This window comes from Ahaetulla prasina, chromosome 15 (assembly GCF_028640845.1).
Source record: "Ahaetulla prasina isolate Xishuangbanna chromosome 15, ASM2864084v1, whole genome shotgun sequence".
Taxonomy (NCBI): Eukaryota; Metazoa; Chordata; class Lepidosauria; order Squamata; family Colubridae; genus Ahaetulla; species Ahaetulla prasina.
Genome location: NC_080553.1, coordinates 757,580 through 780,115, shown reverse-complemented (window position 1 = coordinate 780,115; position 22,536 = coordinate 757,580). Strand labels below are relative to the sequence as shown.

The 22,536-nt window shown below is 44.9% G+C and overlaps 1 protein-coding gene across 6 annotated transcripts in view; it reads right to left on the bottom strand.

The window, feature by feature from the left end:
* Positions 1-22,536, bottom strand: part of CABIN1 (calcineurin binding protein 1) — a 75,165-nt gene that overhangs the window by 18,364 nt on the left and 34,265 nt on the right. For 2 of the 6 annotated variants that reach the window (XM_058158825.1, XM_058158831.1), the window contains 10 exons: positions 21,975-22,136; positions 21,279-21,485; positions 19,823-19,968; positions 17,762-18,023; positions 17,425-17,685; positions 14,505-14,656; positions 8,456-8,634; positions 5,625-5,669; positions 1,219-1,401; positions 719-1,029 (listed from right to left, as the gene is read on the bottom strand). In XM_058158825.1, coding sequence (XP_058014808.1) covers positions 719-1,029; positions 1,219-1,401; positions 5,625-5,669; positions 8,456-8,634; positions 14,505-14,656; positions 17,425-17,685; positions 17,762-18,023; positions 19,823-19,968; positions 21,279-21,485; positions 21,975-22,136 — 1,908 coding nt within the window. The remainder of the gene's footprint in view (positions 1-718; positions 1,030-1,218; positions 1,402-5,624; positions 5,670-8,455; positions 8,635-14,504; positions 14,657-17,424; positions 17,686-17,761; positions 18,024-19,822; positions 19,969-21,278; positions 21,486-21,974; positions 22,137-22,536) is intronic. The other 4 variants (XM_058158829.1, XM_058158826.1, XM_058158828.1 and 1 more) reach the window with 4 other exon arrangements.

Below are 22,536 nucleotides of genomic sequence, written 5' to 3'. Positions count from 1 at the left end.
TTACAACCTATTCGGCCGAACAGGTTGTAAAAAAATGCTTTTAAAAGTAAAAAAAAAAGGCTCTGATGATCAGGCAGCTCAGCTGTGATCGTCAGAGCCGGTTTTTTTTTTACCTTTTAAAAGCATTTTTTAAAAGAAGCAGCAAGTGGACAAGCGGGCGATTAGGTGGGCATGGGTGAGGGGGGGGGGAGGGATTTTTGCTACCAGTTCTCTGAACCACCTTCTGCCATCACCACCAGATCAGCCAATCTGGTCTGAACCGGGAGCATTTCATCACTGAAAGAAACTGATGAAGCTTTGTCAAACATCCGCTGGTATGTATGTTAGAAGCAAAGCCAGTCTTCCAGGCATCTTTTATAATTATTTCCCCTTGAGACTAGGTTTCTAGTCCTTAAAAGGCCCTTGCAAGTTAATAATGATGAACTAGCAGAGTCCCAGAGGCCTGGGAGCAGGAAGTTGGTAGAGGGGCTTTGCTGGCTCCCCTCCACTGGCACAATTGCCCTGCGTGGTGCTGCCCTTCACGGATTCCTCAGGACCCTCCACCTTGTTTTGGAGCTGAATCTAACTGTTACCAAGGTTCCTTTTGCAGGTAGAGCCCTCCAAGGTCCTTGTATATGTCCAAGGGTCCTGGCCTGTTTCCTCCTTCTGTGAAAGGTTAATTGCCCTGGCCTTGTCCCCTCCCCTTACATTTGCAAACCCCTGCCCCCCCCCCCGCTACCTTATGGGTGGGGCTGCAGGCATAGAGGCAGGCCAGGCGGTAGAGACTCTTGTAGTGCTGGGGGAAGCGGCTGAGGCAGAGGTGGAAGGCAGTGATGCAGCGCTCGGTCAGGAAAGTGCGCTGCTCCTCCAGGTCTGTGGGGAGGCCCTGGCCGAACTGGCTGGTGCAGAGGGGCTCTGCTGGTCTCTTGGAGTCCCCTGGGGGGAGTGGGGGAGCAGAGGCTTTGGAATGTCCCTGGGGAGGGGGCTTCTGCTCCAAAGCACGGCAGGTGTCAGGACTGCCCAGGGGGTCTTCCGGCTTCCCTAGAGGGGCTAGAAAATGGGCAATGTTACCTTCCTTTGATCCAGCTCACACAAATCCTCAACCGCCTTGTAGATAGGCAGGAGAGCAGAGAGGCACCCCTGGCCCCATCTTTGCCTTTTCACCTGTGGCAGCAGAAGGCACAAGGCCCAAAGGCTCCCTGGCACAAGGCCCAAAGGCTCCAGCCTTGCTCAACTTACCCCTGTCCTCTGTGGGTGCCAGGCCTTCTTTCCCAGGTGCTGTGGCGTCCGAGCAGGAAGCCAAGGACCTTCCCTCGGGAAATGTCTTCTTGTTGCTGTCTGGGAGGCTGGCAAGCTCCATAAAGGTGTCCTGGGTGGAATTGGAGTCCGAGAGCCCTGCCGCCGTACTGTCCTGACTCCTGTCTGCACAGGAGAAACAGGGACACAAGTGAGACACTGCTTTGGCGGCAACGTCCCCCCCCCCCTTTCCAGACAGTAGCTGCTGTCACCCTCTCCCCCTCCATTTCAGCATTTGGTTTCTAGTAAGCGCAAAGAGCAACACATTCACTCATTTGTTTCACCATGGAGTCTCTCTTCTTGCAGCCCACTAACACTTCTTCCTTTTGTATATCAATTTAAAACTTTCAGCTAGAAGTAATTGTAACGGCTGGGATTTTTTAAAGCTTTTAGTGTTCGGTTGACTATGGCAATCTGTTGCAGCAAAGCCAAAGGCCTTGGCTCCTTAAATATGGAAGCAGCTATTGCATTACAAACGCTTGGGGAAGATGCTCCTTTTTATCAGATATCTTATCCTCAATTAGTAAGCTAAATAAAGACATGCAAAGTATAGCAAGCAATGAGAGTGACATTTAAAACTTACAAGGAAATGATTATAATGAAAGGCTAAATTGAGAACTCATTGGAGGATGGCTGACAAGCTACCGAAGGGGAGGTCGTCCAGGGAAACCAGGGAAATCCTACGTGCCTGACATTCAGAAGCCAAAGGCAACCTGGAAATGCTGAGCCCACCAGGCAGACGTCCGCACCACCCTCAACAAGCATACATACAGCTCTAACCCAAAATGTCTAACAAATCTTCCTAGCATTTCAATGAATAATCCTCAGTTTTCAAAGGGTTAAAGGAGGTCTAAGATTAACTTCCCCTCCTACAAAGAATAGTGAAAAACTAAACATCTGCAAGGCTGCTCAGTTTATGGGCAGTCAGGTTGGAAAAAGCAGATCCACACTTGAAGAGTTCAATTAACTGGCTTCTTGCTCAAGCCTCTATATAGGAGAAGACTGACAGTTCGCCTGAAGGTAAGACCAGATACGATTCAACGCATTCAAGGAGGGCCAGACTTTGCCCTCTTGTGCCTATGTATGGACTTCAGACTAATTCCCCATTTGACTTTTCCACCTGGTTTGGCTAATCTCCCTCCTATATTGACTGACACAAATCTCCCAAAATTTATCTTAAATGCAGGATAGTAGGAAGCAAGCAACACTGATGCTTGGCATAAGGGGACATTTTGCAGCAACGGCTGATTGCAAGCCTACTTCTTATTTTTTTTTTGGCAAGGTACTTCAGGAAAATGATCATTTTTAGTTGTAGCTGGACTAAACACACACATATAGATATGGACTATTTTCCCCATAAATTATTTTTCCTGGTGAAAATTCATTCGGTCTGTTCTGACACTAGGAAACAAAAGATTGGCTCTGTTTGCCCAGAAAGTATTAGGGAATGGGAGGAGGGTCCCAGGGCAGGAGATGGCCGTTCTCTAGGAAGTGCTCTCTCTCTCTCTCTCTCTCTTTCACACACACACACATCTGTAATTTAGCCATGAAGATAGGTGGGAAACATCCTAAGCAGTCATTTTTCATATTTAGGAAAAGCAACTTTGTTTATTCTGAATTCTGGCTCCTTGATCCAGTTCTTATCAATCTTTTAGTAATTGGAGTGGCGTAATGAGGTATCAATACCCAACCTAAGCCATTTGAGGTGGCCTCAAGGGTGGCATGGAAAGTGTTCTTATGCAGAAGCTGCCCTCCAGCAAAGGGCCCGGGACTTCTATTGCCAATATGGGTTGCTTTTCTGCCAGATTGGAGGAGGGTGTTTTGGAAAGTACCTGCTATATTGGAACAGATATATAAATATCTGGCTGGGTTTAGACTTGTCCAACCTCTGTAGGAATGGAGGGGGAATTAGACAGAGAGGCCACTGAGAGCACCCATGTACTCTGGACACCCCATTCGGGCAGGGGCGGGGGGGGGACATTCCTGCCATTTCAGAGGGGTGATTTTATTAAAAAAATGGATGGTCTATGAGAAGAATGTCCTTGGACGTTGAGGAAAGGAACTGATGGCTCTATTCCCCACCCTCACTACCTGGAAAGCTTGGAGGGAGGGGTGAAAAAGCAATCCAACCCCAGAGGAGAAACTCAATCTAGTCCAACAGAGGATAGAGCCCATATTACGAAATCTTACTTTTTTGTCACAATCACATTCACACAATAAATTGCTGCTACAAGAATTAAAAATTAGAGGAAATGGATTTGGCAGCCTGTTGTAAGGCAAAATAACACTTCTGCTCAGAATTAAATGACAGATTTAGGCAGATCTCAGCTTATTCTGTCATTTTTGACCACTGCTTATCCAGTTATGATGTATACCTTTTATTTCCTGTGAGCCAGGAAAGTGGAAGCGATGGAGCTAATTGTCTGCTTTGGCTCTGCCATTTCTTGCTTGATCAAAACAGCCAGAGGAGGGAAGGGTCATTAAGGAACAGGGAAATTTAGTAAGTGGTGAGCTGGTTCTGGTTGAGCTTTGTTGTGAAAAGCACTTCCTATAAGAAGGAATCCTCTACACTCTAAAGCCATTTGCTCCCTCTAGTTCCTCAGAGTGCAGTGGCAGTAAAGAAAACCGAGGGGAAAGTCTTCATCCCTCTGAAATTTGCATACAGACAAAAACTTTGTATACACATTAGGAAATATTATAAAAGTGTTCATTCATCAAGGAAATCAAAGCATCAAAGAATGAAAGCAGACAAATTTATATTAGCATAAGGATAGCAACTACAAACTTTAGGAGAAGTTATTGAGACAGTATCAGGTCCTTAGGAAATCAAGGGATGACGTGGCTGAGCATCATGGGATGGATCAACATCACCTACTCCTAAATCATGGGTCAGATGGAAGATGCTGTAGAAAAGATTGCTTGTCTTTTCTGCCTAGTCCATTTGACTCTTACTGGGTTCACAGGCCTGTCACTGCCAGCAAGGTGGACCCTGGCATTAGATTAGACACCCACCAACCCTATGGATGGGTGCCTGCAAAGTGCTGGTATCTTTGCACATCCCCCATGCGTCTGGGGTGATTCCCAAGGACTCACTTTAAGGGTCTCTCTTCATCCTACAGGGAAAATTCCCAAAAGTTTTATTAGAGTCATATTGGAGAGTAATTTAAAAGGACAGCCTTCATTCCATCCATTGAAAAAAAAATCTTGCCAGCTGTACGGAAGAATTTCATGTGAGCCTCCTATTGTGGCAGAAATCCCTAAGTCCCCTCCCGGTGGTGAAACTGCTGAGCAACATAGAAAGGCCACGAGGAGGGCACAATGGAAGGACTACCTGCAGAGGGAAGCTCACTTGCACAGGAGAATTTATGGAATGTTTTGCTATGCGTTCAATTTTATTGATGATCTCGTCTTTTCTGTCAGTGGCCAAAATACAGTTTTGACGCGATGTCAGTTTGGGGGCAGAGCAAAGACAGATAGCTGTTTGGCCCCGCGTGGCCCTCTGATTCAGCCACGGTGGGCTTTTCCTCGGTGAAAAATGGGACAAAAGCATCTGACCGCCCAACAAAAAAAGGGTAGTTAAAACAGTCACGTTTTAGACCATCCTGATCTGGATCCATCGGTCTCAGTTCTTCAATGTGGGGGCACCAAGACGGAATGTCTAATTTTGACTCTTGAAGCAGATTGCCACACCCATTTCAATACAATGGCAGGCCCGGCTGGGGAATAAGTCAGGCCTGGTCATCTTAGGGCAGTGTTTCTCAACCTTGGCAATCTGAAGATGGGTGCACTTCAGCTCCCCGAATTCCCAAGCCGGCAAAGCTCGTTTTCAAGCTGCCAAGGTTGAGAAAAGCTGCCTTAGGGGATATTTGCAGTGAGAGGGATGGAATTAGTTCTGCAAATGGAGTTGTCTGTTTCCCCCCAAACAGCCCTTTTTTCCAAAAATGTAACTAACTTATGCATATTCAAAACAACTGCTCAGGTTAAGAATAAACAGAAATGAATTCAGCAGAAAAGCGAGAGGGGGCCCAAGTCTACCCAGCCATCGTCAAGCCAATGCAGGGTGCAGCAGCTGAACCCAGAAGGCTGTTGCCATTGTGGGCTTTTCCAACATTTTGCACAGCCAAATCATTGGTTGCAGCTGTGATGTTCAAGCAAGCCATGATGGGCAACAAGCAGGTAAGGAAAGTCTATGAATCTTTTTTAACAGGGTTAGGGCAACACAGGCAATATTGGTTACAAAAGCATGAATATACAAAAACAACAGAAACGAACAAAAACAGCCATGATTGAGAGAACAAAGGCACAGAGTGACAAGAATGACACTGGCTCCCCTGGAATATCTTCCATACCTTCAAGGCCCGGGGAAGCAGGATCCTGCTGACTGATGAAGGCAGCTGGACAGCAGGGCGGGGTAGGGGTGGGGTGGGGTGGGGGAAAGCAGGCAAATATGTCAGGTCTGGCTGTGGGTAACCAATTTCAATTTATAGACACTTCCCCTTCCTTTCTATAGAACAGACTGCGCTGATCAAAAACAGGCCCAAGATAGGCCTCTCTTTAGCATTAAACATGTTCAACCAGATGTGCTTTCTCTAGTTGTCTTCTCTCATTCTGCCGTAATAAAAGGCAGGCTGTCAGGCCTGGAAACCATACTAGGCCTAGTATGGTTTCCATGCCTGACACAGGCATTCTTTCATGCTCTCTGGCTGCATCACTGAAAATCCAATACAAATGTGGCCAAGTCAAGCTGCTTCTGTCCGCAGGAGTCCATTTCTGTGTCCTGGCCTTAACCATGGGGCTGGGCTGAGAAGACAGTGATTTTCTTAAAGACCTGTGGTTGATCTGAGTCACAATCAAAATGAGGGAGAGAAGCCAAATCTTGTGGACATCAGCATAAGGAACAGACTGGTCTGAGAATCCGGTAATGCCAAGAATTTAATTCTTGGCCATTACCAGATGATTCTGCCCATCCCTCTGAAAGAGCAGGTCAGCCTCACTTTCTGGAACTCTAAGCTGATGACATTTGATCTGTTTAGTTGAAAACCCTAACTGAAATTCTGATGCCATAGAAATGGCTTTTCTCATGTTGGAGAAGGGCACTAATATTTATTAGTAAGCCATTAGGCCTGCTAGGACACACTGCTGAGTGAACTGGCTCACAGGGCAATGGAGAGTAATGCCATGAAACAAGCAAGTCAACTTTTTCAACTGGCTGGTGGCCATGGGAGTTAAGGGCCATTTAATTTAGGCAGAAAGTCCCTTCCTGAGGGTGACCAGCCGGAGCTCAACATTTCTGACTCACCCAGCCCAGGTGAAGCTGTGGAGGTGCTGAATCATGTTTGCAGCCAGTCATGGATTGGATAAGACAAGAAACTGGCTTTCATTCTGTCTTCTGAGCTGAACCCAAATCCCATGTGGATTGCAGATAGAATGTGATCAGTCCTTAACGGGCTTTCTCTGATTTCCAAGAGTACATTTCTATCCTTCATTTCTATGGAGGCCCTGGCTCACTTTGGGTTAATCTCTCTTTCAACGCAACCTACATCATAAAACTTTCGTGGGAGAAAATTAGAGGAGTGCTCTGTATGTCTTGGGGATCTCCAGCACAAAATGAGTAGATAAATCCAATTAATTTTCTTGAGACCAGACCCTCACCATCCCAGGCCTCTCTGCTCATACAAAGGCCCAGCTGAGAAAAGCAGCCTCGGAGACCACTCCCCCCAGGGTTTAGGGTTCCTAATGATCTTCTACAATCACATTTTATCTTTGATTCATAAATACTCCTAAGTATTTATGGCCAACTGAAACAGTTCCCTTTATGGCTCGGTTATCAGGATTTCTCATGCTCCACTGCCTCCCAACTGTGGCAGTTTCATCCCTGAGACTTGCCAAAATTCACTTCTCCTCTGGCCCTGCTCAGAGCACCCCTGGAAAACTTTGTCTTCTGAGTTAAAGTGATCACTCATTTGTCGTTGCTTCTAGCATGTGCCGCTTGGATTTAAGAAGTTATAGCCCATCCTTTCAAACAGTGAAAGAGAGACGTATCATGTTCCAGAAGAGAAGGCTTCTCAGAAAAACAGTTTTATGGGGCGACCATGGACAAAGAAATGAGAAAATAGGTAGACGGTCGCAAAAATGCCAAGAAAACAATGCTGAAGCTGCTCTCAAAGGAAAGCGGAGCAGGTAATGCATCCTAGTGAATGGGCCCAGGTCCACCAAAGGTCAAATGTCCAGTTCTCTAATCCAAATTATTCCAAAAGGATGAGATGGGATCAGTCACCCAGATCCTCATGGGGAATATTTGCAAGAAGGTTCCTAAATAGGCATCTATCATTAGTGGGTGGAGGGCATCACCTCCAGCTATGACTGAATGCCAAGAATGAACGAGTGACCCAACGAATGCAACAGGAAGGGAACCTATGACTTTAGTCTGCCTTCTTGATTGACAGGAAAGGCTACATCTGCATGCTCAGCCCTAAGCCCTGGTTAGCTTAGAGAGGCCAGGAAACAGCCTAGCAGAGAGGCTGTTTTTGTGTTTTCAGATAAGGAAAGAAGTGGTCTCCACCTAGATGCCCAAGATCCAACTGAAGCCCCACAAAGCAAGCAGGCAGCTGTTAAACAGAGGCCCCTTCCCATCTACTCTTTTGGAGCATTTGGAGGACCTGTGGCACTCCCTCCTACGCTCCCTGGAAGAGATGGCAGAGCTTTCTGTGACAGAGGCGGACCCTTTCAAGGCTGCCTGGTGGATCAGGACCCATCCCAACAGGCAACCACTTCCCATCCAGCTGCAGCAGAACAAGCCACCCATCCACTGTGGTACTAAGCTGACCTGTGAGAAGGGACGGTGTGGAGTGGAGTGGAGTGCCCATGCTATGATAGCCAGGAATCCTGGGAGTTGAAGTCATCCCATGTGGGGAGTTCAGGACGAGGGCATAAGTTGGGATTTTTGAAGGGACTCTGGGAAATGCCCCGAGCCTGGGACCTCAGAAAAGCGCATTAATTAGACCCGCCTATTGTTTAGGCCAGAGGGGAGGTGGTGGCAAACTGAAGGGGTTAATGAGTGACAATATTGCCCGTGTTACCCTGGACCCCTCGCCCTCCTGGCAGCTGCCAATTGAGCCCGCCCGCCCGCCAGGAGTCCAGCACCTCCAAGTGCCGACAGTATTGAGAACAGGGACTGTACCATCCGGTGTTGCCTGCTGATGGCTTTTTTTACATTTGACGTAATCGTGGTCAACTGGAGTAGCTGTGTAGGGTGGGGAAGTCAGACCTGGACCAGAGGAAGAGAGCAGGGAAGTCCCGGGGCCTGGCAGAGTTCCTGCAGAAGAATGCGAGTCCTCGTCTGCCATGCAAAGCTTTTCCCTGGAGGAAGAAGAGGATGAGACTGTGAAGAGCGGAAAGGTCTACAATGGCTCCTGGGGGAGGGGGAGAGCAAGCACTCTGGAGAGGCAGGGGACCTGGTGCAGGACCACCGTCACAGCTGGACAAGGTGACAGAACCCGATGCAAATGTCTGGATTCTTGCAGGCCCCTTCTTAATGCTCTTTCTCTCGCTTCCATAAGGAGGCTACTCCCCTTCTCTCCTGCTGCCCACAGGTCCCTCTGACTGCCCCGCACGCATTTTCTGGCTTCTGCCAAGGAAATGTGCCCAAATGTTTATAGCTCTCGTTCCTCCTGCCCCACACACAGTTAATCTACCCATTAGCCACTTCATTTCCCTCAACCAAAGACCAGGACTGGCAGCTTTTTCAGGATTGAGTGCCCTTCTAACTAACGCATAGTTTTGGCTTTTTTTAAAAAAAACAAAACTCTCATATTTAGGCCCAGATTCCAGTCATTTAAGAATTAATTGAATGTAATGGTTGTGGTGGTGGAGCTGCACATCCTACATTGCATAGTGACAGATGCCCAGCAGCTACACTTGTGATGTTGCCAATCCCATTGCAGGAGATCTGTGTAGGAGGCTACTGGGGGAAAGCGCTACATACTTGTAACTCAATGCACTTTTCGGATATCAAAATACAGGTAGTCCTCAACTTAGGAACACACTTGAGCTCAAAATATGTGTTGCTAAGGAAGACAGTTAAGTGAATTTTGCTCCAGTTTACGGCCTTTCTTGCCACAGTTGTTAAGTGAATCACTGCAGTTGTTAAATTAGTAAGATAATTTAAGATATTTAAATTTAGCAGATGGAGCAGCGAAAGGTTGTGCAGCGAGGCAGAACATGCAGTGGCGGTTAACTGGGTGTAGATTGCTGGCTCCTGCGTGAGGCAATCTGTGCTGTGATTGGTTGCTGTGGATATGGAGGGGGAGTTTCCCTTTTCCCCCACCTTTTTTCCCGTGTGTGTGTGTGTGTGTGTGTGTGTGTTCTTAATTTACCTCATGATGTTCCTGCTGTGTTGATTTACTTGATGATGCTCTTGTTTGTCTGACTATCTTGTTTGATGTAAATATATTTATTATTATTATTTTAATTTAAATTTAAATAATAAATAAATAAATAAATTTATATAAAACTGTAAGTTCATGTCAGTGTCTATGACTTTATTTGGACACCGGCTACGCAATTCCCTGACACGGTTGTTAAGTGACTCTTGCTTCCCCACTGACTTTGCTTGTCAGAATGTCTCCAAAGTGATCACTTGAACCTGACACATGGCAACCGTCATAAATACATGCTGGTTGCCAAGCATCCAAATTCTGATCATGTGACCGAGGAGATGCTGCAACAGTCCTAAGTGTGAAAAATGGTAATAGGTCACCTTTTTCGGTGCTGTTGTAACTTCAAATGGTCTATAAATGAACAACTGTTAAGTCGAGGACTACCTGTATTGAAAGACTGCAGCCCTAATAAATCATGTTGAAATCAGTGACTGGCTTATTATAATCAGTCTGGTTTATTTTGGTGATATGTAATTTATGTTATGCTGAGTTACTTTTGGAGCCTTTCCTCTGTAAATTATTCCACGTTTGTTTTTATGCAAAAGTTATTTTGATACTTTCCAATTCTAAACTCTCAAGGAACACCAGCACCCATTTTAGCAAGTGGTCTGAAAAGAATGTAAAGGGACCTTTCTATCTTCCAACGTGGTTGAGATCTGGCACCAAAACTGGCACCATCCCTAAGATGATCGTTGTTGATTAAAGTTGCAAAACTCTGCCAGTTTCTGGATCACCTAAACCCTGACTTACCCAGACTGAAAAGGGGTATAAGGATGGCAGCTGCTGCTTAGCACCTGTTTACCGAGCTGTGCAGAGCACAGAGCACAGAGCACAAGGAATTTCTGTAAGACTCCTGTACAGCCCCTTGTGTTATTGGGTGACAACTGGGTGAGATAGCAAAACCAACTTTCTGCTCAAAATACATCTTAAAATGTAAAAAAAAAAAAAAGAATGTTGCATTTTAATTTTTTTGGTCTTTGTGGGAACAAAATAGCCAGGGATAGCCAGAAACCTGTTTGCTTAGCCTTAGCCTCTTAGTGAGGGTCTCCAGTACTCAGAGCAAGTATGTCCACTGGTCAGTGAGGAATTTTCATCAGGTCCCAATAGGAATCTCTGACCCAGCAGTATATGCTCCAAGTGATAACCAAGAAGGCTTCTATAGAAAATTACAGAGTTGGACTATGAAAATATCTGCATGATGGGAGATTTTAATGGTGTAGTCAATGGAAATGTTGATTATAGAACGCAAAAGACAACGAAACAAAATAGGAAAATCCTTCCAAAATCCTTCTTTTGGAAGGATTAGAGGAAATAAACTTAAAAAGAGAAAGAAATCCAGCAAATAAACAATATACTTTTTATTCAAATAGACACTTATCATGGTCCAGAATAGATATGATATGGATGACAATGGAATTGACTCTTAACATTCAAAAAATTGACTTAGAAACTAGCACCTGGTCAGATCATAATCCCATAACAATGAAATGGAAAGGACAAAGGAAAAGAACTAAATGGACTTTAAATATTACAATACTAAAAGATAAAGAATTTTACAGAAAATGGAGAAGGAGTTGGCTTTTTTCTTTAAGTTCCATAATGATGGAACTAATTGAAGCACTTAAAAAATCAAAAAATGGGAAGGCACCGGGGCCAGATGGGTTGCCAGCAGAATATATAAGACGTTTCAGGAGTCATTGGGACTCCCATTATTGGAAGTCATGAATGAAGTGATGTTAAAGAAGAAGCTACCTGAGACATGGACTGAGGCTTATATTACACTTATTCCAAAAGAGGATTCAGATTCGCAGCAAATCAAGTTCTTAAAGAGATGGGAGTACTAGACCATCTTATTTGTCTCTTGAGAAACCTGTATGCGGGTCAAGAAGCAACAGTGAGAACTGGACACGGAACCCCTGATTGGTTCAAAATTGGGAAAGGAGTCCGGCAAGACTGTATACTATCACCCTGCCTATTTAACTTATATGCAGAACACATCATGAGAAAGGCGGGGCTAGATGAATCAAAAATTGGCATTAAGATTGCCGGAAGAAATATCAACAACCTCAGATATGCAGATGATGCCACTCTAATGGCAGAAAGCGAAGAGGAATTAAAGAGTCTCTTGATGCGGGTGAAGGAGGAGAGTGCAAAAGTTGGCTTGAAATTCAACATTAAGAAAACTAAAATCATGGCATCCGTCCCTTTCAATTCCTGGCAGATAGATGGTGAAGAAATGGAGGTAGTGACAGATTTTATTTTCCTGGGCTCCAAGATCACCGCAGATGGGGACTGCAGCCAAGAAATTAAAAGACGCTTGCTCCTGGGGAGGAAAGCTATGGCAAATCTAGACAGCGTACTAAAAAGCAGAGACATCACCCTGCCAACAAAAGTGCGTATAGTCAAAGCTATGGTTTTCCCAGTTGCAATGTATGGCTGTGAAGGTTGGACCATAAGAAAGGCTGAGTGCCAAAGAATTGAGGCCTTTGAACTCTGGTGCTGGAGAAGACTCCCGCGAGTCCCTTGGACTGCAAGGCGAACAAACAAGTCAGTTCTAGAGGAGATCAACCCTGACTGCTCTTTAGAAGGCCGGATCCTGAAGATGAAACTGAAATACTTTGGCCACCTAATGAGAAAGAAGGACTCACTGGAGAAGAACCTAATGCTGGGAAAGATTGAGGGCAAAAGAAGAATGGGACGACAGAGAAAGAGGTGGCTGGATGGAGTCACTGAAGCAGTAGGCATGAGTTTAAATGGACTCCAGAGGATGGTAGAGGACAGGAAGGCCTGGAGGAACGTTGTCCATGGGGTCGCGATGGGTCGGACACGACTTTGCAACTAACAACAACAAAAGAATATTGACTTTGGAAGGACATGACTTATTGGGATGGCACACATTTTTATGGTATGGAGAAGCTAAAACACAGGGGTATTTTAGAAGACGCTTTATAAGAGAGGCTTTGTTATTAAATTGGGAAAGGATTAAGAAAAACCATTATTTAAAAATTCCAGTCTGGGTATCAACGATTGAAGCATTCTTATATTCAATAATATTTAGAAAGGAACAAATTGTTAGATATAATGAATTGTTGAATGAAAAGGGTGAACCAAAAACGATCCAAGAATTAGAAACACAAGATGTAAAAATGAATTGGTTTTCATATTCGCAAATATGCTCCAGACATGATAAAGACTTTAAAATAGAAGGTTTTTATAATAACTTGACTAATTTAGATAAAATTTTAACAGGTATGGATGATAATTTAATTAGAAAACTATATGGATACTTATTAGAGGTTAAACTAGAAGAAGAACACGTTAAAGAGACTATGATTGCTTGGGGGAAAAACTTTGAGCATGGGATTGATTTAGAAATATGGCAGAAATTGTGGATGCAAAATTATAAGATGACAATGTCTACTGTGTATAAAGAGAATTTGTATAAGATATTTTACAGGTGGCACCTACCTCCGACAAGAATAACTAGAATGTTCAAGAACAAATCAGAAAAATGTTGGAAATGCCAACAGATACTTGGTTCTTATTACCATATGTGGTGGACATGCGCAGAAGCTAAAAGATATTGGACTAAAATCCACACATGGTTGGAGAAAATGATAAAAAAGCATATAGACTTTAAACCAGAAGTTTTTCTATTGGGGATTATACCTGAAACCTATAATAGAGAATTGAGATATTTGATTGTGAATGTAGTAACAACAGCCAGGATTGTATTTGCAAAGAACTGGAAAAATGAGAAATTGCCATTGCAAGATGAAATTATTAAGAAAATAATGGAATGTGCAGAAATGAGCAAATTGACGTTTGAAATTAGAGAACAGGAAGATAAGCAATATTATAAGATATGGGATTTATTTTATCAATGGTTAGAAGGGAAAATATGATAAAGAAGATTGGAGCTTTTAACAAGGCAAGAATTACTGAATGATATAACTGTTTTAAGATGATGGAATAAATGGAGTAATAAGATAAAATATTGATCCAGAATAACTTATAATAAATCAAAGAATAAAATATTGCAGTTAATCTAAGGATCAATTGATTAAAAAATCTGAATATATACTGAATGATAAAATGTAAGATTAAATAAATTAATGATATGTAATTGTTGAAATTGCACAAAAGAACTGTAACCACCCACCGACACATTACATCTGAATGGAAGATGCTTTTATGTTTGTATGTTTTAAAAAATAAAAACCATACCCATAAAAAAAAAAGGGAATCTGACCCAGCATGGCTTCAAAAGTGATCAGCCACACCCTAGTGCCGCCCCCCCTTCTGCCATGATTTTTACAGCTGAAGAAGACCTGCTCCTGCTCTCCCAGCCCTGCCCCACACATCCAAGTCTGAAGACTGGGCCCCAGCACTTGGAGCAGGGAACCAGGTGGGACTTCCACCCTTTCCTCCCATAATAACCTGCCTCAGGTACGCTGCCTGGATCCTCATTCTGGGACCCCCAACGTGTGTCTCTTGGAGATGCCGTTGGTGGCTCTGCAAAGCAAAGTCCTGAGAGGCTTTTACTGAAACAGAGGATGGTTCTTCTTAGGTCAAGTCGGCTGTTCAGAAGCCTGAAGCCTGGGAAGAAGCTTTTCATTTAGTGACCATCCTCTCCCAGTATAAATTGAGCAATTCAAAATGTCAGAATGTCCAAATGCCTTAATATGTCTTCAAATGTTTTCTTTTAGCACCACTGCTGCTTACCCCACCCCAGAAAGCTCCACCCATTTCCTTCCCAGTGGGCTGAAGCCAGCAACAAAAGGGACTCACTTTTCAGAGAGCTTGGGGGTGTTTTTTTCCTCTCCCCTGGCAAAGGGGCCCTCAGCAGCTTCCTTCATAAAAGTAACCAGCAGCTCAGCATCTGCTCCCGAGTCAGGTTTTCCCACCAGTTTTAGGATTGATGCGTGAAGCCGAAAGTAGACCTACCAGAAAAAAAACTCACAGTGGCAAAAATTTCCCCTTTGAACCCAGCAATCTTAGAAAATCCATACACAAGAGAGAATGAAAAGCAAGCCAAGCCAGATCCACTCTAAAGGGATCTGGAGTGAGCCTTCTTGGCAGTGCTCATCTGGTAGGGTCATGCTTGGCCTCTCAGGGCAGTTGAAAGCCTTCAAGTTGCTGGACAAAGAGGCCTTTCGTATCTTTTGTGGTGCCCAGTATGGCAGTTGAGTTCTTATTGTTCTTGAAGAGGCAGTCTAATAAAGCCAATGTATAAAGACCTCAATCAACCAACCTGCCACCCTGTGCAGAGATACCTGCCTGCAAGGTGGCTGCGAAGGCCAACAGACTTCAGGTGGACTTTGATTTTCATTCAGCTCAAGGCAGCTTCTTTCCTCTTCCTCTCGGTTGGGAAGGGCTATTCTCAGTGTCGGGGGAGGGGAATCCTCGCACATAGAGGGGAAGGATGATGATATTGAGGGAGATACAGAAAACTCCATCACCGCAGTGATGAGGGGAGAAACATATCTCAAGACCACAACCGATAGAAAAGGTGTCCCGTTGCAAGATGAGACATGTCACCCTGACCCATGTTAGGCCTTCTCTCAAGGGCCCTTGTGCTGCTCTTCAAACGGTGCGCACCTTCCCATGATGCTTCAGAAGGCCTTCAGAGAGCTTGAGCCCTTCCTGAGCATTGCGACAAGGCTGTGCCTGCTGTTCTTCAAACTGTAGAGATGAGGTGCCCTCCTACTCTATCACCTTTTACTATATTTGATAGCACAATATGAACAATAGAATTCAAGTTTCTGGGTTCTATAATCTCCCAGGACTTGAAATTGACACCATCATTAAAAGGCACAACAAAGAATGTTCTTCCTGCACCAACTCAGAAAGCTCAGATTTCCCAAGGATCTGCTGATACAGTTCTACAGAGGAATTATTGAGTCTGTCATTTTGTACCTCAATAGCTGTCTGGTTTGGCACAGCAATCAAACAGGACAGATACATATCAACTGATACCGGTAGTTAGGACTACAGAAAGAACAACTGCAACCAGTCTGCCTTCCATTGAGGACCTGTATATTGCAAGGGTCAGGAGGTGGGCCAAGAAAGTATCTACAGACCCCTCACATCCTGGACATAAATTGCTTCCACTCCTCCCTTTGGGACGCCACAACAGGGCATTGCATGCTAAAACAGACACAGGGAATTTTTTCCTTGTGCCATCACTCTACTAAACACCTAATTCCACAGTGCTGTCTTACATCTATGTACTTACCCATGTTGTATGATTGTAGCATTATTATCCTTCTCATCTTTTCTACTATCCCTTTACTGGTATCATTATTACAAGTATTATTACTCTGTTGTTTTGCATTGTACTGTACACTGACAGCTTCTGCACTGGAGACAAATTCCTTGTGTGTCTAATCACACTAGGCCAAATAAAGTATCCGATCCCATCCCATTTGGAAAATGGTGTGCATGACACTCATCGGCAACAGGAGGAAGATGGTGAAGGTCAGCTGGGTGCAGCAAGGCCTGCAGAGGGCAGGGCAGGGCGAGTGTATATGTGGCTGACCTTTTTGCTGGGCTGGCTGTTTACAGCATAGGGCCTGAGATGGTGGTGCTGGGACTAAAACAGGCCCAGGGATGGCTGGCTGAGACTGTTGAAATTGTGGGCTTCTACTTCAGCCCCATAGCAATAGCAATAGCAATAGCACTTATGCAGTGTTCACAGCCTTCTCTAAGTGGTCTGCAGATTTCCCCCAACAATCTGGGTCCTCATTTTACTGACCTCAGAAGGATGGAAGGCTGAGTCAACCTGGAGCCAGTGAGAATTGAACTGCTGAACTGCAGGCAGCCTGCAGTACTGCATTCTAACCACTGTGCCACCCATGCCCTGTTGCAGAGGATGGCCGAAAAGGCTGAGCGGAGGGGGTGGAATTGAAGTGCCCCAGGGGTTATAGTGTGGTTGGCCTGTTTTGATTACATGATCGTGGGGGGCTGCTATAAGTTCAGGCCCAACTGTTAAGTACCGTTCAACACTGCCATAACTTTGAACAACCACTGAACAAGTGGTTGTTAAATGAGGACTACTTGTATTACATTAGTCAGATGATTTTGAGAATGGCACCTGTACCTTCTTCCCAAAGTGGCTTTGCCCCACCCAGCTCACTCTGTTTGGGGGGCACTTCTAAGGATTCCATCCTTTCTTTCAGCATGAAAGCTGGCTGGGTGACTTTTGGCCAATCAATCGCTCTCACTCAGCCAAAGTGGGTGCTGGTTGTCGTGACCAAAGTAGGAGAAGGGAGGAGTATTGGGTTTGTCTGCTGGATTGAATTACATATTAAAAAAGTGGAATCATCCAGCCAAAGGGGCTCAGCGTTAAATTAGAGGAGTGGCAGACAGGCTTCTCTTGCACCTTCCTCACCCCCAGTTAGGACTAGAAGGGGCTGGAAGTAGGAACCAGATTGGGGAGATGCACAGGAACGCAGCCTTTCTCAAAATCCCAGGTTTTAGAGTTTTCTGAAGATGACACAGTCCAGGATAGACATCAAGCTCCTTGTCTGCTGTAGCCCACAGGGGAAGAGAGGCTCAAACCTGGCCAGCCTCCTCCATCAGGCTGATGCAACTTGCAAGGCCCTGATCAACTGAAGGCCAAAGAGGAAGAGCTGCTGGAGGCTTCACCTGAACCACGGGACACCTGGGGTCAGCAGTAGGCGACTGGTGGGTCTGGGCCTTGCCTTACCTCCAGGGCCTCCATGGCAAGCTCTGGGGGGTTATGATAGTGGATCTTCTTGGGGTACCGTGCTGCCTCTTCATGCAAGAAGTGACCCGCCTGCTTGTAGTGAAAGAGGTAGACCCCCGGGGGCTGCTTCTGCTTCTCCGCAATCTTCCCCAGCATGTAATGGATCAGCCACTCTTCTTCGTCTCCGTCACCCTCGCAGCGGGAAGCCGACGTGAAGCAGTGCTTGGCTGTTTCCAACATGCCATTGCGCCGCTCTTCCATCTGAAAGAGGAAGCCGGCTCAGCAGCGAATCAAGAGCAGGGGGGCAAGCCCCTCATGCCATGACAGCCGTCCCCACCTGCTGCACCACCTCTGAGGGCAGCTCCAATTTCCATTGCTTCAGCTGCCGGGAGGCGAATGAATGCAGAGCGTAGGAAATGGTGCCATACTCTATCCAGAGCGAGAGGTTCGAGCCATCGATCTCAAGGGCTCGTTTGAAGCAGCTCAGCACTGGGGTGGATTGCTTCCAGATGAGGCCGTCGCTCTTTAGTTCGTTGGAGTTCAGCTTATCCTGAATGCGGCTGGCCCGGGCCAGGGCCATGCCTGCCCACGAGTCAAACCTGAAAGAGAAGACACAGGCACAGTCCCAGGAGGGCCCACCATTGAGATCCCGCAAGGCACTTGGCTTTTGAACATGATCTCTCAAGGGAACTGTCAGAGGGTGGGCATACAGACTCAGGGACCAAACGAGGAGCCAAATAACCTTCGGGGGTTTATTCCAGCTTCTGAGAATACCTAGCAGAAGTAGCTGCTTTTTCAGCTAAGCTTTGTAAATGCAACTTACAATTATTTGGCTCATTGCCTGACCTTCCGTAGTAGAGCATCTCTTCTTTCTCTGTTGGCAAGACAGCCTGCTATTGCTAGCTTTTAAACTATTTTTCCCTCTGGCCCCAGAGCAATCCTAAGCATGTATATGGAGGTCCAGATTATGATACAAACTTAATCTGTGTGCGCACCAGTCTATTTTTTTAAAACCTTTAAAATTTTAGAGGTTAACTGTGTGTGTGTGTGTGTGTGTGTGTGTGTGTGTGTCATACAGATTAATGGCAGTTCTCTCTTCAGTTTGGCTAGCAACTGTGGTCTGCTACCTTTCCTCTAGCAAAAGACATGAGCATCTGGAACTCTCTATGTGCCCTCCACGCTGGTCTGCAATTGTCCTTTAGTGTTGTTACTCCTCTTCTGTCTTCAGATAGAGCCAAACAATTCTCTTTAGCAGTGCAAACACAGTCCAATTTAACACAGCTTTGCCAGCCCTTCCTTGTCCTTCATTAAAGCCAGCAGCCCATCTTTAGTAGTTGTTTGCTGTCCAAATCCTTTCTAGCTGCCATGCCATCCATTCCCAAGCCTTGACTTCCTGAACTTGTACATGAAAATGCTTAAATCTGTGTGGCTCTAATGCCACACTAATAATATCCATTTTCCTATGAGAACTAAGGCCTTTGAGAATTTAAACTAATGCCTATTCTAAGCTCTCTATCTGCAAAGGGAATATAAACTGTTTTATTTCAGTGTCCTATTAACCTGAGAAGGTTGTTGTTGTGAAGTTAAAAATGAAAGGAGGTCCAACTGAAGCACTAATTTTATAAACAAAAACATATTGTGTAGAATCAAAGAGCTGAAAGGGGCAATTTACGCCCAACCTTCGGCTCAGTCCAGGATCCAAATTAAAGCATTTGGTATCATCAGTTTTGTAGTTAAAAGCTGCTCTGGGAGCATTTTCAGGCAGCTGAAAGAACTTCTCAAGGCTACAGTTCTGCAAATCAGTCCCAAACCACAGAGTCCTACACAAATGTTCTTCCTGGCTCACTTTAATTTTTCTTTTATGAATTTAATATCCTGTTGGCTCTAAGAATCTTCTGAACTATGAAAATCTTCCATGGTTTCAATGATAAAATATAGGAATGGGGTTGATTTTGGAAGGCTGCAATTCAATTAACACAAGTTATGTATTGTATCAAAATATCATCAATTACACTGAACAGATGTAAAAGTAAGTCAGTAAACATCCATCCATGTTTCGACCTGTGCTCACATCAGGCATTTTCATGATCCTTTCATTTCAAGGGCAAAACAGATCAAAGACAAAATGTAGGCAAAGAGGAGATGCCTCTCTCCATAATAAAGAAGGTGGGGAGTTGGCCCTTCTTCCCTGCTGTGGCATTGGCATCACCTGCTTACCACTGAAGGGCTCTGCCCAGGAGAGAAGCTGCTGCCAGGATCAACAACAGCAGCAGCAGCCATTTTCTGGAGGTCCAGGTGCCCATGGAACGTAGACTGTGGGCAGGGCTAAAGGAAAAATATGCAAACACCATCCTGCAAGCAGGCAGAGGCTCCCCTCTGAGCAGACAGTCAGCCTGACCTGTTGGGACAGATGCAAATGTCATGCATGTAGAACTTGATGGCCTTGGACTGTTCCTTATTCTTGAAGTGGTAGTCAGCCAGAAGGTAGTATAGCTCGGTCACCACTGGAGGAGAGAAGTCAGCACCCTCCGGGAGGGCTGGCACCTGGCAACAAAGAGAAACACCACATCAGGCACCCCTGTGCTTGGCTCAGGGATCGGGGAAGCTTCTGGCTTGGTGTGGAGGGCTGTCCGGACTGCTGAGCGATTGGGAAAACCCTCCTAGGATCCAGGCTGGCCTTCAGGAGACTAGCAAAGGCAAAGATATCTGGAGGTCCAGAAACAGCCAAAAGAAGAGAAAGTGAACAGGAAACTGTTGTCTAAGGGCTGGCTGACACCTTCAGTGCATCAGTGGGCATTTCTGTCTTTATAGGCTTGTATAGTCTTCATGAGCTCTTGGCGGTTTACACCAATAATCATACTAAATCCAAGACAACATTGCATTAGTAATCCACTGTAGAAATAGGAATGGCATTCCCAGAAAAGCTGTTTTAACTAGTTTTCAGAAAGCCATCAGGTGAGGCACTAACATGACCTCAACCACTTTTAATCAATTTGTTGAAACTGGTTGCATAGAATAAACAAACAGATGACTAAACAAGGGGGCTAAATTATAAGGAGGCAGATTTTGAATCATAAGACATGTTTAACAATGGAATAGATTTCCTCAGGTGATGGAGGGCCCTTTAAACAGAAGTTGAATGCCAGGGATAATGCCATAACGGATTCCTTTCTTGGGCAAGGAACCTGGATTGAATCAAGATCCCTTCTAATCCTTACATGCTATAATTCTATGAAATTGAAATATGTACAAAGAACAATAACAACAATGATCTGAAGATAGAAAATCAAAAGAAATTAATTGAGCTGGGTACATTTAGCTGGGTATATTTCTCGAGAAAAGGCAGCTGAGATGACATAAGTTAACATACTTCAAACACCCTAAACTGCATCTTACAGAAAAAAGTCAGAATCAAGGACATGGAATAACAGATAACAGATGTTGGAAAGTGATTTCAACTGAATCTCAGAAGAAGCTGTAGAATCAGATGGATAATGGGGCAATGTTGGCTTTCTTAAAGGAAGGACTATGCAGGTTTCTAACAAGAATGCTTAAACTGAGTTGGACCCAACAGAAAAGAATTTCTGAACTCAGGGTTTAATTGGTGCTCTCTGAGCTTCTGTCAACTTGCACAAATTTCATTAACCCAGCGGCACCAGCAGTGATCAGAGTTTAATCTCTTTCTTTGTAGGAATTGCTTACTGTAAGTGCACGAAAAGGAGAGCCGTTTCTCTCTGCACCCAAAGCTTTCCCGTCTTTCTCATGCAATAGCCCCAGCCAGCTCTCTTCTGAAGTCTGAAAATAAAGCACTTGTGATTCCTATGAAGCATTCCCAGAAGCAAAGTAACTCGTACCTTGCTCAAGGTCCCTTCAATGTAACTTGACACTTCTTCCAATCTCAGCATAGGCTTATCTGTTTGAGGGACAATTGTGGCCATCTTCTTCAGAAGGTTGGCTAGGTCAGCAGAGACGGTGCTGGTTTTATAGCTGTCAAACTCAGGAAGGGTCTTGGGCTTAAAATAGTCAAACATGAATAGGGAATCTTCCCAGATCAATTCCACCTTGGAAAGAAAGAGATTTTAAATATGCATTGATCATGAAGTGAGAATTGCCCAAGAGGCTCCTCCTCCTTCCATTCATTTCAGCAAAGCCTGGATAACTTTGGATTCCTGCACACTGAGTGCCAGGCTGACGGTTGGATTTCATAACCTATATGATTTCTTACCTTGTAGGATTCTGAGGAACTATTGTGCAATGATCTTTCAGAGTCCTGAACCGACAGAGCTGCTCTAAGCTTAAATTTTATTGATAATATAAAATACTGTCAATAAAATAAAGCTCTGTTTTCACTATTTGTGATTAAACCTGTTTGGTTACATTTTGAGACACAATTTAGGAAAAAAGATGGGTATCAGGCAGATGTCGTAGAAACCTGTGGCTGACCACTGTCAGAAAAAAAGCACATAAGCTTTGCCCATGGCGGTGTCGTATATGCTGGAGGGATCTCTGGCCAAGATGCCTCTCTGCTCCTGAGCACCAGACAGCCTCACCTGCTGGGTAGAATGCTCTTCCAAGTACCGGGCTTTGCTCTTTTTGCTTGGGAAGCCGTACAGGCAATAAAAACACTGCTCCAGGGCCGTCTCCAGCTCCTCTTTATAAGGGTGGGTGTCTTCTGTGGTGGAGGCTAAAAGCTCTTTTTGCAGAACCCGCACCTAGAACAGAAACAGATGTTTAGGTTAAAGAACATACAGTTAAGGGTAAGCAAAAATCTCCTTTGGGTGTCCAGGAAGGTCCCCTTAAAGGGCAGCAGGATCAGGCTCTATGGGCCTTAGGAGGAGTCCTATTGCAGAGGGCAGACATGGTGACAAAGAAGGCCCATCTTCTGGGTCCTCTGAATATCACTGCTTGACAGATGGGATCCAAAGCATACCAATCACCTTGGATCTTATGGAATGGGCAAAGACAGTTGGAAAAAGGTGGTTCCACAAGTATCTGCATCCTGAGCTACTTGTGATAATGATCACAACTAAATCTGTGCAAGTCTTTCTGCAAGTCTAGCATAATGTCCATCTGGGGAAGGGCAGCCATCCTGCTGCCCAGCTGGTTTTGTGA